Source organism: Lissotriton helveticus, chromosome 1_1, assembly GCF_964261635.1.
Source record: "Lissotriton helveticus chromosome 1_1, aLisHel1.1, whole genome shotgun sequence".
Taxonomy (NCBI): domain Eukaryota; kingdom Metazoa; phylum Chordata; class Amphibia; order Caudata; family Salamandridae; genus Lissotriton; species Lissotriton helveticus.
In genome coordinates, this window is record NC_136057.1 from 372,585,150 (window position 1) to 372,602,178 (window position 17,029).

The 17,029-nt window shown below is 47.0% G+C and overlaps 1 protein-coding gene across 3 annotated transcripts in view; it reads left to right on the top strand.

Annotated features, from left to right (window-relative positions):
• Nucleotides 1–15,765, top strand: part of RAD52 (RAD52 DNA repair protein) — a 316,281-nt gene extending 300,516 nt beyond the window's left edge. For 2 of the 3 annotated variants that reach the window (XR_013606865.1, XR_013606866.1), the window contains 2 exons: nt 13,714–15,514; nt 15,633–15,765. Coding sequence is in view for 1 of the 3 variants with exons in the window: in XM_078673695.1 (XP_078529821.1) it covers nt 13,714–13,781 (68 nt within the window). In the remaining 2 variants the exon portion in view is untranslated. Of the gene's footprint in view, nt 1–13,713; nt 15,515–15,632 lie in introns of those variants that run through there. The other variant, XM_078673695.1, reaches the window with a different exon arrangement.
• Nucleotides 15,766–17,029: the final 1,264 nt, after the last annotated feature.

The window sequence follows — 17,029 nt, forward strand, 5'->3', positions numbered from 1 at the left end:
GGGGAGCGTTGATATTTGTAGCAATGACTATCCTCAGGATATGTATTGCCTCATATTGGAAAGACCTGAACCCCCCCCCCCACCTCGTTTTGTCAATGGCAGGCAAGGTTATTCGCTACGTTCAGGTTGGAGTGGTCCATTTATGCCAAGAAGGGGTGAAAGGGCAAACAAACGTTAGTTTGGGGGCCCATGGCTAACTGGCTAGAGGCTACTAATGTTTAGGTTTATTCGCACATGTAAGCTTCTCTTTTTGATGAGTAATAATCTGGACTCACTAGGAGCTGTCTTACCTTGTTCTGTTTGAGTGTAATATTGTTATTTGAAATACTGCCTGTAACCCTCTTTTCTTTTTTTTTTTTTTCTTATTTAAACCCTCCAGTATGTTTCTTTCCTTGTAACCTTGGATCCCGGTGGGGGTGGGGGGGCTAGTCAAGTAAACTTCAACCTGTATTGTAAATTGTCGAATCTTTAATAAAAAAAATTTAAAAAATGAAGGAGATTGCCACTCGGCCCATCCACAACCAGTTACTGTTCACATGATTGGTGTTTCACAGCAGACTAGCTCCTCCTCCCCAGTTCACTCTGTCAGTTTGTACTGCCGTCCAAACGCCTTCTTTCATTCTCCTTCACCTAAACTAAACTTCAAAGCCACCCTCTCAACATATCTCCAACTCTCACAATACGGGTAGAGCAATACAATAATTCAAGATAGTAGACCCACTTTACCACCCTCCACATTACATGTGGGTGGTAGTTTGACAGAAAATCTTTTGTGTCGATGAAGTGACAGCTGCCCTTACTCTGACATGCAAATGCTATTTAAAATGCCCGTCCTAGCATATTTTTCTGTAATGGTTAGTTTTTCCGCCGAGTGTATGGTGATATTCCTCTTAGATCTGTAGTTGGTATCTTTGGGTGGAAATCAAGCCAGGTGAAGACCAGGGTGAGTTGTGATTCATTTTGAAGAGCGGTTTACAAGGCAGGATTTCTTACTGCTTCATTTATCACACCACAGTGAACTTGCAAGAGCTCTGGTTACATTTTAATTAGACTACTGAAATATACTTTATACTTGAGCTACAAAAAACGAGAACTTGAGAGTACAAATTAAAGTAGCACAACTGTAGCACAACCTAAAGAAATCATCCCATATTCTCCTGGCCCTGGCAGACTTAAATTTGCTCCATATGCCGCAGAGAATAACGTTCAAACTTCCCTGTACAGCCTTCAAAGCAAGGGGTGGATATGGTCCAAGATACTTAGGGGCCGATTATGATGGCGGACGGACCAGAGTCCGTCCGCCACCATAGAGTAGGGGGGAACGTCCGCATGGGCAGCGGCGTTCCCCCCAGTGAAGATTAGGATGTGACCGCCGGGGTGGCGGTCACATCCTCTATCCTTAACATTGCGGCGGGTGCAGCTTCAAGCTGCACCCGCCGCAATGTTAAAAATGCATACATTGCATTTGTATGCAGAAAGCGGCAGGCACCGCGCGGCAGGCACCGCCATGTGCACCCCCACCCCCCCTTCACCTAGGGGGCCCGCAACGGGCCCCCGCAGTGAAGTTCGACATGCTTTTCCACAGCGGAAAATCCGCCGCGGAAAAGCATCTTTTCAAGCACTTCCTAATACGGTGGACGGTGTCTGAGAGACACCGCCACCATATTAGAGCTTTTCCGCCGCGGTTGTAAGCCAACCGCGCCGGAAAAGCTGCGGACGGAAACCAGGACCCACCAGCCATCCTAATGTGGCGGTGGGTCTTTGGTGGGTCCGCTGCGGTTTTTCCGCATCCTCTGGGCCGGCGGTGGCTTCCGCCGGCCCGGAGGATGCGGAAAAACCGCAATCATAATAGGCCCCTTAGTCTGTATTTATAAAATACATACCCAACAACAACCTGTGATTGAGCAAGGCAACTCTGCTTATCCAAGAGATATTTAATTGTAAGACCCCTGGGGAAACAGAATAATTTCTGTGTTGGGAGCGGAATACTTTAGCCCTCTCACTCTAGATTTGAGAGACCAACCAAACCTTTCAGCTCTCAGGAAAAAATCTGAAGGCAAGTCTCTTCATAGAGACCTACTCTGCTGTCCAGCTGGAGGATCAAAGGCCTTGTTGGTAAGACACCTCGTTTTGGATCACTTCCTGGTGGCCACAAACCTTGGGTCCTCTCCCCATGCCATTACCCATGGTTAGGAATTTGGGGGTAACCTTTGACTCAAAACTCATCTCATCCTGTTTTTCCTGCTAACAGTTCTGAAGAAAATGTTGCCTTACATTCCACTTGTCCTACAGAAGGCAGTCACCATCTCTCTAGTTTTTTCAAGACTAGACTGTTGTAATGCTCTTTATTTGGGCATTCAACACAGCCCCTTAAACTACAGAGGATGCACAATTCTCCAGCAAGACTCCTCAAGAAAATTCCGAAATTCCATTCTGTTTCTGAGGCACTGGTAAAACTTCACTGGCTCCCAGTAAAAAAGAGTGGTCTTTAAAGTATTGTGCACCGTGCTCAAAGCTCTCCGTGGCACTGGCCCTGAGTATCTAAAGAAAAGATTATTATAGTTATACCCCTTATAGATATATGCGCTCCGCATCTTCTTAAAAAAAAAGTGACTGCACCAAAAACTGACAAAGTATCATGGGATGGGAGGATGTTTGTCCACTCCGCCTTCCTATTTGGAATTGCGTGCCTTGGTATCTGTGATACCAGTCCAATTTGAGCATTTTTAGGAAACATCCCAAATCCTGGCTTCACTCTTTTCCTGCTAAGCTTCTATTAATCTTGTTTCCAAAGTACAGTTCCTTACTGATGTCAGCGCCAAGACGCCCTTGTGCATTTGTTGTGCTTTACAAATATATATATCTCAATATAATCAGTAATGCAAGAGAGCTTCCCCTTCGTTTAATAGGAGTTGGCCCCAGGAAGCAGTTTTACCATGTAGATGACTAGATCTAACTACAAAGTGAAACATTTGCCCATTTCATCGCTACAGACGTTCCATCTTCTAGAAAGAGTATTTAGTTTTCCCTAAACACTTGCCCTCATCAATAACATCAGCACCACAAAGTGGCCATTGGTGATAAGCCAGTGTGTTGCAAGACAAAAATTTGTAGCATACTGCCATATTGTATGGTGATGTCAATTACCATCATACCCAAGCAGAATACCTGAACAATGTACACGATGTTGGCTTAGAAATTAGATTTGTTACTCCTACAAAGATTTTTGTCAGTTGCAACTGGTACACAATGTTCAACGTTTCCATAAATAGACCCTTCTGTTGTGCTAGTTACAATCTCAGTAGTGAAGACAGTTTTTATATTGTTTGCGCTGGCACGTGTTTGTTTTGTCTACATACGATTAGTAGGTCGTAGGTCTTATAGATTCAGATATTAGAAAACATAGCCGCTGTCTAAATATGTATTTTATGAGCATACTGACCTTTTACATTTGATTTTACCTCACCCAACCTAATGTTCATTCTTATATATTTGACTGTGGTTCACTTCAGTTCTTTGATCCACCCCAAGCCCGTTTCTCTTCAGTTGTGCCTAACAAAAATGAATATGTCCTCATGTAAGGCAACTGGTGTTATGTAAAGCGCTGAGATACCCGATACCTTCGGGTCAAGTACGGGCTATATAAAACTTAGTTTAAAAAAAAAAATAGTCTCCTCCTCCTTGTGTCCGAGTCAGTACTGGCGATGGTGTCTTCCTGTAAGGCTGTTGTGGCTGTCCTGTGTTCTTTCCCATACGTACTGTTCATGAGGTCTTATTACAAACAGGTTTAGGACTTCACTTTTGTATATTAAGCCTTGGGAAAGCCCTAGGCCATCAGGTCACAGAGCAAAGCATGCATTGGGTATGTTCCGAGCACCATATATACAAAACCTGTAAAAAAAAATCACTGGCCAATACCTGTATAACCAACAAGAATAAAGCTTTCTTAGAAACAATAATAATATGTCCACTTATAAAGTGCCGTGGTTACACTAATGCCAGTGTGTCCCCACGCTGCGGTAAGTCAGCCAATAATCAATCCCAGATCGAACCTGACTCAACCTTAAGGAAAAAGAAATGTTTTCAATTTTTTCCTAAAGCATCTCTCTTGGCTCTCCATCCGGAGTTCCACCGGGAGGGCATTCCACTGTTTGGCTGCCAGCAGTCTAAAGGACCGGCCACCCATCCTGGCCCTTTTTATAGCTGGTACACATACCAAACCCATCCCACTCGACCTCAACTGCCACGCAGGAAGGTGTGGGGACACAAGTTCTGCCAGGTACGCCAGGGCCCTGCCCTGCAGGATTCGGTGGCAGACACAAAGTGCTTTGAAGGCGTCTCTCTCTTTAATAGGTAGCCAGTGAAGCGCCGCCCGTGCTACCCTGGCCGATGATCTTTCTCGGGCGTCTCAGAATGAGGCGGGCGGCTGCATTCTGCACTCCCTGCAGGCGCTGCGCACATCTCGCAGGAGCCCCTAGATACAAGATGTTACCGTAATCTAGACGGGATGTCACCAGCGCATGCACCAGTGTCTTTTTAGTTGCCACGGGTAGGAGATCCAAGGTTTTACGCAGGACCTTCATAATTCCGAAGCACGTGCCTGCCACCCGCCTTGTTTGGTAGTCAAACGACAGGTCAGGGTCTAACCAGACTCCCAGGTTTTTTGCCTGTGCACATGGTATAGGTGTCGCCCCCAAGTCCTGAGGCCACCAAGCCGATGACCACACAGTTGGGGCCCGCCCCACCACCAGAACCTCCGTCTTGCCGCCATTCAGCCTCATGCAGTTATCAGCCATCCAAGTAGCTAGTTCTTGCATACCTGCTCTGAAGCTGAGGGCCGCTCACTCCGGGGCCTGGGTTACGGAGACCACCAGCTGTCTGTCGTCCGCATAGGATACGACCCTGACCCCAAACCTCTCCGCAATCTCTGCCACAGGTGCTACATAGATATTAAACAGGGTAGGGCTCAGGGTCGATCCCTGCGGCACTCCTTGGTTCAGCTTGATGACCCGGGAGTAGTGCTCACCATGTCTCACCTGGAAGCACCGCCCTGACAGAAAAGATTTTAGCCAGCCCAAGGCCCTGCCCTACACCCCACCCTACCACAGACATTGCACCAGGGTGTGGTGGGCTACAGTGTCAAAGGTGGCACTCCGATCTAGCCGCCGTTTGACCTGCATCCACCAATGGCCGGATGGACTCAGTGGCATAGAGCAGAGCTGATTCTGTCGAGTATCTGGCTCGAAAGCCAGACTGGGTCCGGTGCAGAAGCTCATGTTCTTCAATGTGGGCTGTTAGTTGTATATTGACCACTTTTCCGCCACCTTAGCAAAATATGGTAAGAAAGAGATAGGGCGTAAGTTGTCTAAACGCTCTAACCCTAGGTGCGGTTTCTTTGGAAGCGGCAGGACCACAGCTTCCTTCCAACAGCCAGGGACACAACATGTATCAAAAGAGGTCGTCACTAAGTGCCTAATAAAAGGCTCTAGGCATTCCAAGCTCCCCATTAACCTTCTTGGGGGAGCCGGATCCTTAGGGGAGCCAGACTTGATACTGCTGCAGATTTTAATCAGTTGTCCCTGGGGGGGTATTGACAATTCCTTCAACCCAGCTCCATCCACCACAGGCTCCATGTGCCATTCCTATCTCACCACCCCTGGCCCCTTCCGGGAAGGTGGAATAAATATTTTCCACCTTTTCGGAGAAGAACTCCGCGATCTGGTTGCAGAGTCCCTCTGAGCCCACCTCTGGTGCTGCTAAGTGGGTGGTGGAGATCAGCTCCTTGTAAACCTTAAAGAGTTCCCGGGTAGAATTACTGGCTGAGCCAATTCTCTCTAACAGATGCCCGGCCTTGGCTTTTCTAATAAGTTTATGATAACTTCTAAGCTCCTTTCTATAAAGCTCCTTCCCCTGCTCTGAGTAATCTGCCCTCCAGATCCTTTCCTGCCGTTTACAAGCGGCTTTAGCAGCTCTCAGGTTCTCCGAATACCACGGGGCAGATTTCTGAGTACAAAACTGTTTTTTCTTAACCCATGGGGCCGTACAGTCAAGAGCTTCCGTGATGCGGTGGTCTAAGTATTTACATGCTGATTCCGCATCACTGCCCCCAGGCAGGCCGTCCTTCCCCAGGGCCTTATAAAAAGCTCCTGTGAAAAGACCCCCCCATCTCCTACAGACTGCGGTCTTACTGTCCGGCCCCACCCTCCTCGTCATCGGACGCCTGATTACAAATGGTACCAGGTAATGATCCGTCCAGACGACAGGGAGTGGGGTTTGGACCACAATATCCTCCCAGTTTGCGAACAGAGGGTCCAGAAGGTGTTCCTTTATATGGGATGGGGCCATGGACCTAAGTCCCAGTTGCAAGGTGGTCATTTCCTGACAGAATTCCCTAGCTATAGGGCAGGCACAATCATCCAGGTGAAGGTTAAGGTCCCCAACTACTAAGAATTTCTCATATCGCAAAGCAGGCTGCGCTACGTAATCCAGAACACTGGACACAAAGCCCTTTGCGTAGCCTGGAGGTCTATAAATAAGGACCCCCTTCACGATGTAGTTATGGTCCACCTCAAGTGTAAAGGACCCTGCCTCACACTCCCACAGACTTATCTCCTCTAACGTGCAGTGGACATTATGCTTATAAATAATGGCTGTGCCTCCCCCCCTGTCCCCTTTCCTATCTAAATGGCTAATGGCATAGCCCTTGGGGACTGCTTCTATGATATCCGGGGCTGACTCTTCATCTAGCCAGGTCTCCGTAAGAAACAAAATATTAGTCTGACCGTCCACCAGTAGGTCATAGACCTCCAACCTGTGTTTCCCTAGCGACCGGCAGTTCACTAGGCAGCACTTAAGTTCACAAGTCGCCACCTCGTCCTCCCTAATGCCGCCAAAGGCAAATGGGCAGAATCCACAGCTCCTCCTTACATTGTTGCACTCCATTTTGTACTTACAACACTCCATACTCGCGGAGCGCAACCCATGCAGTGGTGTGGCTCACAGGTTAGAGGCGGCAGACCCGGAAGCAGAGGACGGCCTGGGACCAGGGTTCTATCCCCGACGCGGCAGGGTCGTGGACCAGGGTCAGCGGACTTGATAATTCTCACCTCGGTGCCTACTCTAACCAGGGATCACACTCTGCAACTCTGGGCATTAGCTTGCCTCATCTCCACAACTGCCCCCCCACATACGCCGGGGATGCCTGGTTTCACCTTGGAGATACCCAGTAGGGACCATCTCACAGGGAAAGCCAGGACGGGTTCCCCAGCGGTCTACAGCGCAGAGATACTCCTTCGGGAGTCGATTCTAGCGCTTTAGAAACCCACAATTAATTAATTAAATAATGCCATTCTCGGGAGCTATACTGGACATTAAGTATGTGCCGTACAGGGGTCTGGGCCCCCGGCCCGTCCGGCCGTGAACAGGCGCAGACGGGCTTCCCTTTGGCGCGCCTTCGGCGCACCTGCTTGGCGACCGCTGCGCGCGTCCTCAGCGCAGTCGTGGGGGCATCTCAATATATGGCTGTCTGAAAACCGCTAGACCGTAACCGCCCCCCTCCCCCCGGAAGTGCCTGGCTCTGCCTACTCCGCCCTCTGCGCAACGGTACTGGTTACTGCGTCGGACCGGGGTGGGTAGGCGTGACAATCGAGCCCAGGCCACACAGCAGGTAGGAGAATGCCCCCAACAGTTGAATAAGTATTTAAAAAGTATTTTAAATTTTACAAAAAAAAAAAAAGTATTTTAAAAAATGGTATTTAAAACGAGCAATCACTGTGCAGTAACTGACACCGCTCCGCAGCCTCAGCCGTCAGTCACAGCGCTGTTAAGGGGAAGTCAGGTCAATCAATCAGGCCCGTAGTGTTAGAAGCGGCACAGGGCTCTGCCACCGCCCAAGCTTACCGCAACGCGACCACAGCCACCACTTCCTTTATCCTACCTGTCTGAAAACAGCTAGACCGCTAACCGGCCCCCCGGAAGTGCCTGGTTCTGCCTACCCCGCCCTCAGCGCAACGGTACTGGTTACCGCGTCGGACCGGGGCGGGTAGGCGTGACAATCGAGCTCAGGCCACACAGCAGGTAGGAGAATGCCCCCAACAGTTGAATAAGTATTTTAAAAGTATATATATTAAAATGGTATTTAAAACGAGCAATCACTGTGCAGTAACTGGCACCGCACCGCAACCTCAGCCTCAGCCGTCACAGTCACAGCGCTGTTAAGGGGAAGCCAGGGCAATCAATCAGGCCCGTAGTGTTAGAAGCGGCACAGGGCTCTGCCACTGCCCAAGCTTACCGCAATGCGACCACAGCCACCACTTCCTTCTACATTCTACGAATTTGATATTATTCTTTGGTACTTGTCTTGTTGATGACATTTGTACTCTATGATACCTAACAGTGTATGAAATTCCACTAATTGATGCCTTCTCAGACTGTCTACACCTCTTACACTCGTATATTCAGGTTGGGATTTTCAACTAATGGCTTTACGATCATTAATGATACAGCTTTACTGTAGGCATAATCCGCTAGGTAGGCATAATGCGTAGGTTATTGAGAAGACTGTCTGCGTTGTTCTTTTGTAAAGTATAGCCTGCCTGTCCCTGTGACAATGCTGAGGCAAACTTTTTGTCTTCCCCATTGCATGCCTTGCAATGGGCAAGACATGCATGTATGTGAAGCTCGTATAGTCCGATGGGTTGTTCTTATGGGAGGAATTGTACTTGGACACCAAGGCGAAGACCAAACTGTAAATACAATACAAACAGGCATTTACAATGCAATAGGTCTCGCAATTGCAAGATTTTGAGCTATTGGCATTTTAACTGGCAATACCTTTTATGATTATAAAAGGCATTGCCATTTACAATACCAATAGGTCAAAGTTTGGCAAAAGCGAGACCTATTGTATTGCGGATCGCAGTGTCCCTGAAGTGGGCGGCACACTCACATTAGAAGTGATTTTTTTTTTTAAGTGAAACCGAGCGCGTCGTCCCTGAAATGGGTACTGCGTCTGCCATTGTCCTGTGCTGTGGGGGTAGGGGCATTTTTTCCCAACACATTTGTACTGATTTTACATACAACAAGAAGGGGGCCTAGAAGTCACGCCACGGTCAGTGAGCAAAATTACAACCAGGTTATGTGAGATACAAGTATGGCAAAATATAATGCCTATGGCATCATTCCCTTCAGGTTTTGAGAATAACACAATATTTACTCTCAGCTCTGCAACTGTATTTGTATGTCATTTCACCTGCAAACACCCTTCCCCAACTGCCTGCCCACCCCCCAGGCGTGCCACGTAGGTCTAGGTCGTTAAGATGCAGTGGCCCTAATTTGTCAGTGGGACGTCGACATTGACTGGTATAGTTCTGAGGTGGAGTACGTCCCAGCTAGGTAATACATTGCCATCTCTGGTAGTGAGCTTCAGACCACAATAGTCCTTTTACTGCCCATGCGCTAGACCGCGGCTGCTGTGGGGTCCCCTATAGAGGCATCTTCAGCGTTGTCTCCGGGGGATTTGAGCACCACCTCTAGCACCTCCCAAGCTCTCGCCCCTTCTAGCGCCTTCCGAGAAGTGGCTGCCATTGTTCCGCGAGTGCTGTTTGGGCGCTCTGCAAATACCAGGAGCAGCCTCCATTGTCCCCATTATTCAATAAACAAAATTGTGCTCACCCACTTATAACACAGACAGTGTAACAAGCCAAGTACAAGGTCCAGTCGTTATAGGCGGTAACAAATGCAGACAAGGCGGTACCAAGGAGGGACTAACAAGCCCAATAAATATATCGGAAGTCAGCTTTCACAAAGGACAATGACAAAAGCCAATTAAAAATATGGGCAGGGAGGAGGAGCCTAGCTTCTGAACATGATGGCCGCCTAATCCTTCGGCTCCGCCGACCCTTCCGCTTTCCTCCCGTCCCGGGACTTATCCTGCTCCTGAGTTCGATTTTCGGGGCCGGGAGGAGACCCCGACTCCATTGGTGTGTCTTCTTCCGCGCTCCCTGCTGCTGAAGCGTTGGGACGCTCTCGCCTTCTCCCGGCCGCTGCCCGGCGCCGTGGGGTCTTTGTTCTTCGGCTCTGGCTGCCCTCACCCCGGAACATAGCGGCCGCAGTGGACGTAGTCGGGCCGGCCGGCGGCTCGCAGCGGCTGCCCTGGATGTTTGCGTTCAGCCCGCTCTCCTCATCTTTCAGTAGACGGCATACCGGCTGTGAGCGCAACATTGTTTCACCGTCCAGGCTTGTCAGTGCCTTTGTTCTCTTCTTGGCTCGCTCCGTGATGGGGTGGGCGCCATTTTAAGGTCCGAGTGACTGGACCTTGTTCTCACGATCCTGGATCACATCTACTGACATGGCAGCGGCAGTCGCTACATTTACCTCTGCATTGTGCAGCAGGGTCTGTGCGCCCTTGGTGCCCCCGGCCAGGGGGTGTTCTCAAGTTCACCGGCATGGTGCTCAGCCCTCTGATGGTAACGTGGAGGACCAGTATTGTGGGCTGCAACGACGTTCTGACCCGAACGTGCGGGGATCTGCCATATCCTCCCCACCGGAGGCACCGGTGCGGATTGCGGATATTCTGGGAGCCCTGAATCTTTTTCGATCCGCTCTATGCGGTGACGCCTGTGACCTAGGGCTCCGTCTGGATGCCGTTCTCTTTGCTGTGCCCTTGCTTGACCGAGCACGAACACGAATGCGGAACGATGAGCCATATCCTGTGTCCGAATTTTGTGTACTGCCCGCCCGGGAGTGCCCGGGGGTGCTGGAGGTCTGTGCTCCTGATGTTCCCGCAACGCTGTTTTCGATGAAGACGCAGCGGTCTGCTGTCTGCGTGTTGGTTCACTGTATGGGATCTCGTCCTCAGACGCCATGTTTGGACACTCCTTTGTGGACTGTTGTGGCGCTGCTGCTCCTGCTCTGGCCGGGTGGACTGCTACGGTGCGATGATCAACCTTGTGTCGCTGTCGCGTACCTGTCATTGGATTGGACGGACTTGGATAGAAGGCGCTGTGCTGTGCTGGGGTCATATTGCTGGTTTGTCCCATTCGAGGCGGCTACGGTGCTGCTGAACCATGTCGATATTCCTGATCGTAGGGGACAGGGCTGAATTCCCCCTGTCTATGACTGTGGTAGCATATACTGTCTGGGTGGCTCGGGGTGAACAGGGCTTTGAGGTCGGACTTTGTCGCTGTACCGGGTGGCGGGGTCGGGGATGTCTCCTTTCCCGTCAGATCTACTGTTGCTCGTTATGCAGGGAGGCTGGTGGTTGAGCCGGGGATCCTATGTGTTTATTTTGTGTCGGTGGCGGGGTCTAGGGATGGGGGGCCCGATTGTTATCTGCCGGGTGCGGGTCTGTTTCTCTCCTCCTCCTCTCTTTATATTTTTATATAATTCCCTACTGTGGGGCAGTTCCGGGGCGACAGGCACGCTGTTAGTGGGATTGACCATAGTCATTACAGGAGTGCTGGGTGGTGGGTGCGGGGGGGGTTTGTTTTTTTAGTTTGTTTTGTTATATGGTCACTATTGCTCTTTTCCGTCTTTGGGAGGGTTCTTTCCTCTTTGTAGGGTTGGCTGCTTCTGGGTTTCGTACCTTTTTATCCTCCTGTATTTCAATGAATCATGGTTTCCGTTCTTGGGGGTGGGCTTCCTGGGACTGTGAGTGGCATTGTTGTTGATATGTAACGCTGCTTAATATCCGATCTTACTGTCGCGGTTGCTTATTATATATAATTACTGTCTTTATGGCCTACTTTCGACTGTAAATGGGGTACGCCCCTATTGTTGCGTTTCTTTTGTATCCCTTTCTGTGAGGTGTGTATTCCTTCCTGTTGCAGCCCCCTCGCTTCATCTACTTTAAAACGAAAACCTCTTCTCTTGTGTTGCGCATCCCGTAGTCACTTCTGTCGGACTTCGCAATATTCTGCTTGTATGTGGTTACACTGTTCCTCTGTTTTTTCTATCTTTGCGGCCGGCCGTGATGGTTGTGGGCTTGCGCATGTATCTCCTGTTTTTGTCTAAATAAAGGTTTAAAAAAAAAAAAAAAAAATATGGGCAGGGAGTGTAGTGTAGCTCCTATTTTCCCAATAGGCTCTGCGCATTGGAATAGTACCTACGGCAGTAAAGGCCTAGGCCAGACGTTAACTAGGTCTACTACTGTCGATACTAGACTTAATTTTTGGGTTTGCCAGCTAAGCTCAGAGTTCGCTAGAAACTTTCTCGAATGTTCAAGGAAGGAATTAACTCCCCTGATTAGACAAGAAGGGATTTAGTTTCTGACAACCATAGAACATGACAACTTTGCTCTCCCCTAATCAAGAGTCAATCTCAAGAGTCGTGTGAGCACAAGGCAATTATTTTACTCAGTCAGTACGTGCATTCTTAGTCTCATCAGAATGTAGAGAAAAGGAAGAGACGGGCGTGTTCAATAAAAGATGTTATTTATTGATCAGTCTCTTTTCTCGTACAAGAGAAATGGATCGATATTATTGCAATACTTATAGTTAAGTAAAGTGCATACATTAAAAGCAATAGTATAAAATAATACTGTAAAAACATTGATATGGTTTCTGAGCCATATGATGTTTAAAATGATTAAAATATATTTACATACACATATACATTTGACTAAACGTACTCAACTGGTGTTTCTAAATACGCCTACCCCGTGTACCTGACCTAAGTCTAATGCGTGGGCGGGAATAGAAAGTTACAGTTTAAGTTAAGTTTGTTTTTGCCAAGTGAATAACTAAAGAATTCTCTGTGAGGGGTTATTCAGTTCTGTACCTGGAATTTAGGATGGATGAGGAATGGTATCTCTTTCTCTGCTCTCGATATTCCAGGCTGCCTGCGAGGGCTGCCCGGAAGCGCCGGTGCTGGGTCTCTCGGCTTGAGATAGCAGCGCGTCTCTCAGCGCGTCAGGAAGGCGGGGCTGCTGCCAGCGGGGTCTGCTTCTGCTCTCGGCTTCGGCAAGTATGGCTGCTCCGTCTTGTCACCACGCGTGTGTTTGCATAGGGCAAGGTCGGCAATATTTATACCTTAAAGGTGCCGAGATTGACGTAAGGATGGACATAGGTACGTCAATAAAGATGTCATACGACTTGCTCGTTAGCACATTCTTTTGCAAAAGTTCTCTGTGAAATCAAAACAATGGCCGCACGGATTATCCAGGTTGTCATAGGTTTGATTTGTTATGAGAACGTCGTATGCCTTATCAGGGGCTGGAGGAATGTCGCTTGTCTAATTAGATCTCAAGCGTTATGACCTAATCAGATAACACGTTCCTGTGCCGTAGTGTGACTGCGTCAGATAACGGTATCTGCATCATGGGGGATTTCATGCCTCATGGGCTGACTGTTAGTTAACTTGATAGTTAGTTTAACCAGAATAGGGTCAGGAATAGGGGGATCGATTCAGAACCTATAGAAATACACGACAGGAGTGGGCGGGGTTTCAAGTCCATACTCCAATATTGCATGCCTCACAGCAGCGCATGCGCTTCTCAGACTCGACCTAAAAAACTTTTAAAAAACAAGAACCTGTTCCTGAGAGTTAATCTGCAGTGGTGTGTCATATGTGGGTATACTGGATGAAGAATAGCTTTCTGCTCTACTGCAAGCGACCTGACACCAATTAAAGTGTGTTTAAGTGATCTATAAGAAATGTTTAATGCCAATAATCAAGACAAAGTACTAATTCCCAGTGATGTCTTTTATTTTTCAGTGGTGCATAGCCCTTACAATAAGAACCCTGGCCTGATTATGAAAAAGAGAAGACTGGAACCTTCCTAACTGGTGTAAACATCTCGCAGACTTTGTTTGTTCCCAAGTTGTCATTTTACACCTGCTCAGGTAGCCCACGCACTTGTTTCTGATCACACAACCAATGACTGCTGGCTGTGACAAAGGTTTCCTGTTAGTCAGGGTGCAGGACTTCTCTTTTCCTTCCCCAAGTTTAAAGGCATTTTAGGAATTTAAGGAACTGTTTGTGTATTCTTCCCCCAACGTGTGATTTCCAGACCGCAAGAAGAGTGTTCACAGTCTTGGTTAAGAGTCTACAGAGACAGAACTATCTCAGGAATTGTTTCACAGTCGTCTGTTTGAATTGCTGGATTAAGAGAATTTGACATTTAATTCTGCTTTCACTGGACGCTTAGGAGGAAGGTTAAACCTGCTTTACCAAGTACAAGTGTTCAGATAAAGGCCAGGTCATTGAGGACACATTTTGCGTTATCATCTTGGTCGTTATGAGCTATTGTTTTGTTCTTTTAAACCTGTTTGTGATGTAGGTTTGTATTTTGTTTGTTGGCTATACCATTCGTTTGTTTAGGGAGAAAATCGATGCCTGCTTTTTGGAAATGATATGTGCTTTCCTTCAAGTTTTATCTGATGGCTTCTTTGTGTCCATCCTCCTGCCTTGGATCCAACTGTGACAGCATCTAAGGTGGGGAACATAGGAATACAACACTCTAGTTCTATTCTGAAATTGGAAACCTCACCTCGTCACTTTCAAACAATGCAAGTTTGACTTTACAACAAAAAGGACAAGCCCATTTCTGCAACAAACTCACCGAAAGCTCCAAAACAGAACCTTCTAGGCCACAACTGGTAATTTGGAGGCATAAATCTTCTGAGGGGAAATAATCACATTGTTGTACCCCATCTTGGACAGAGTTGTTAGAATGTGACTGCAGATGCTACTGAAATGTTTTTCGAAGTGATTGTTCAAATTATTAAATCATCAGAGCTGTGCTGCAGGAAATGTTTGTGGTCAGGAGAAAACACTTGCCACAGATGCATGCTTTTTTATATTTCGACAACAACCAACAAACTCTGTTGTGCACTGGGGATAAAAAACAACGCTGTGGTTGCAGTTCTGTGATTCCATGTTCTTCAGACCTGGACAGGTGGAGAAATGTGATCATGGGTAGGTACTTCATAGAATTTTGTGGCGGTAGCTTGTGGTGTCCAGGGAACCAACATTGCTATGCACTGCAGAGTGCCCTGAGGCTTATATTCTGGAGATTATTGCATTTTCTCATGAAAATCTTTTTTGTCTGCTTATTTAAAACCAAATCATGCTGGTATCAAGTATTCACTAGGTGGAAAGTTAGTCCTAATTCCACAATTCAGCCTGCTCAAGTGGTCCTGCGTCAGAAGTGAGTATTTCGCATAGTGCTGACTGTTGTTGCATTATGTTACTTCTACTTTTGCTTCTCATTGGAAATTCAGGACTTCAAGTCCCAGAATGCCTCTTCCCATCCCTCAGCGCTATTTGCACACCTGACATGAGACCATTTGAGGTCTCCAGGCCTACACTTGATAGATCTGGCAGTGATTCTTAAAAGCCAAGTTAGGAGACCATATAATGCCAATAGAGAAAGCTGATTTTGAGTGGTTAAAGCAATTACTTCCTTTAATCCTAGCGTTCTACTCTCACCAAGACATGAGGGTGGCTTTCAGCTATCTCTGTCAACAGCGCTAAGCATCCTGGGAAGTGTAGTCCTGAACCAACTGGGAAAAGAGCAAATACAAGTCCTATGTGCTGTAGGCTGCAAAAAATGTGGCTCGCTGAACGCCACACTCATGAAGCGAGGCTTTTGGCGCCCATGTTTTCTGTTTTTCCTTCTATGGAGAGTGAAGCCTGAGGGGACAGCTCTCACGAAGTTACCAGTTTTTATTTGTTTACCATTTACATATATGTTTTTATTGCCTTGTTTTTAATGTTTTACTGTTCTCATTTTACCCTTTGAACTTTAATAAAAAGTTGATCCTGCTGGATGTTGTTAATAATTTGCTCCAGTTTTTCTTAAATAATCTATTTCCAGCTCACAAATATGTTATGGAAGATTGATTGCGTTTTCACACAAAAAAGTAAATTTTTTTCAGGATTTGTCATGAAATGGGTAAAGTACATTGAATCACAACGTGTCTCGAATCTATTAGATTGATTTATTCCACAGGCAGCCTATGTAAGCACAACAAAATACCTAATTTAAAAGTATCATTGGTTCGAAGTGCTTTTTGTTATTATTTTTACCTAAAACTTTAAAACTTCATATCTCTGTTTCCACTTATTTGATTTTTGCCATTTTTTTTATTACGTTTCACTTTATTTTTCTAATTTGGTGTGGGATTTTCATTGATTGGTGTTTAGTTTATCGCTGTTTTGGTACTGTATAGATACTTTACTCATTGCCCTAAGTTAAGCCTGCCTACTGTGCAATAGCTACGAGGGGGTTGAGCTCAGGTTAACTTGATGGTTTACTCTGACAAGAAGTGTTATATTATTCCTTGAGTTTGGCAGTCACACACCCTAAATAATCACTTTCTTACAAATGCCGTGGCTTCTCCTGAACAGCCAACAGAAGGAATCCAGGTATGACAGCAAATAGTGATGGCGCTGCCCCAGGACCAGGCTGTGGTATCGGCAGAATCCAAGCTGATCACCAGGATCTGTTTCAAAGCATCCAACCCATCACTGATCAAATCGGAAAATGATTTCATGTGTCCCAGTAGGCTTACAAAGGCTAGTGTGGCCAAATCCTACAAGTCATGAATTGAGTGGGCTGGTGGCATTCTCCATACAAAGTGGGAAGCTCCCTGATGTAAAAAGCTTCTGGCCAGTAATTTTTACTCCTAATTTCGGGTAACCTAGAGCAGGTGTGTGGCACTTGCCAGTTTGTGAACTGTTGGACCTGAGGCAGCTAAGCCTTATGAAACTGGGGCAAAAGCTCAGCAAATAGGAAGTATGCAACAGATATACTGTTAACATTTTAGACCTTGGCTTTTCAAAGGGTAAAGTTAATTCCTGAGTTTCCACTGCTCTAAATCTCATTAAGATAAGAAGGGATCTTGCTCTGTCTGTGGCTTATATGTTAAAGGGATATCCTCTTCAGGAGAGGCATGTAGGCCACTGGCATTTCTTAAGATGGAGGAAGCAGATTGGTGGCTTAGGAATCATCTTCAGTGTGACCGTAATCTCCATCATGGGGTGACAAATGCAAAAAGAACAGTTGATGGACAGAATGCAGAACAAT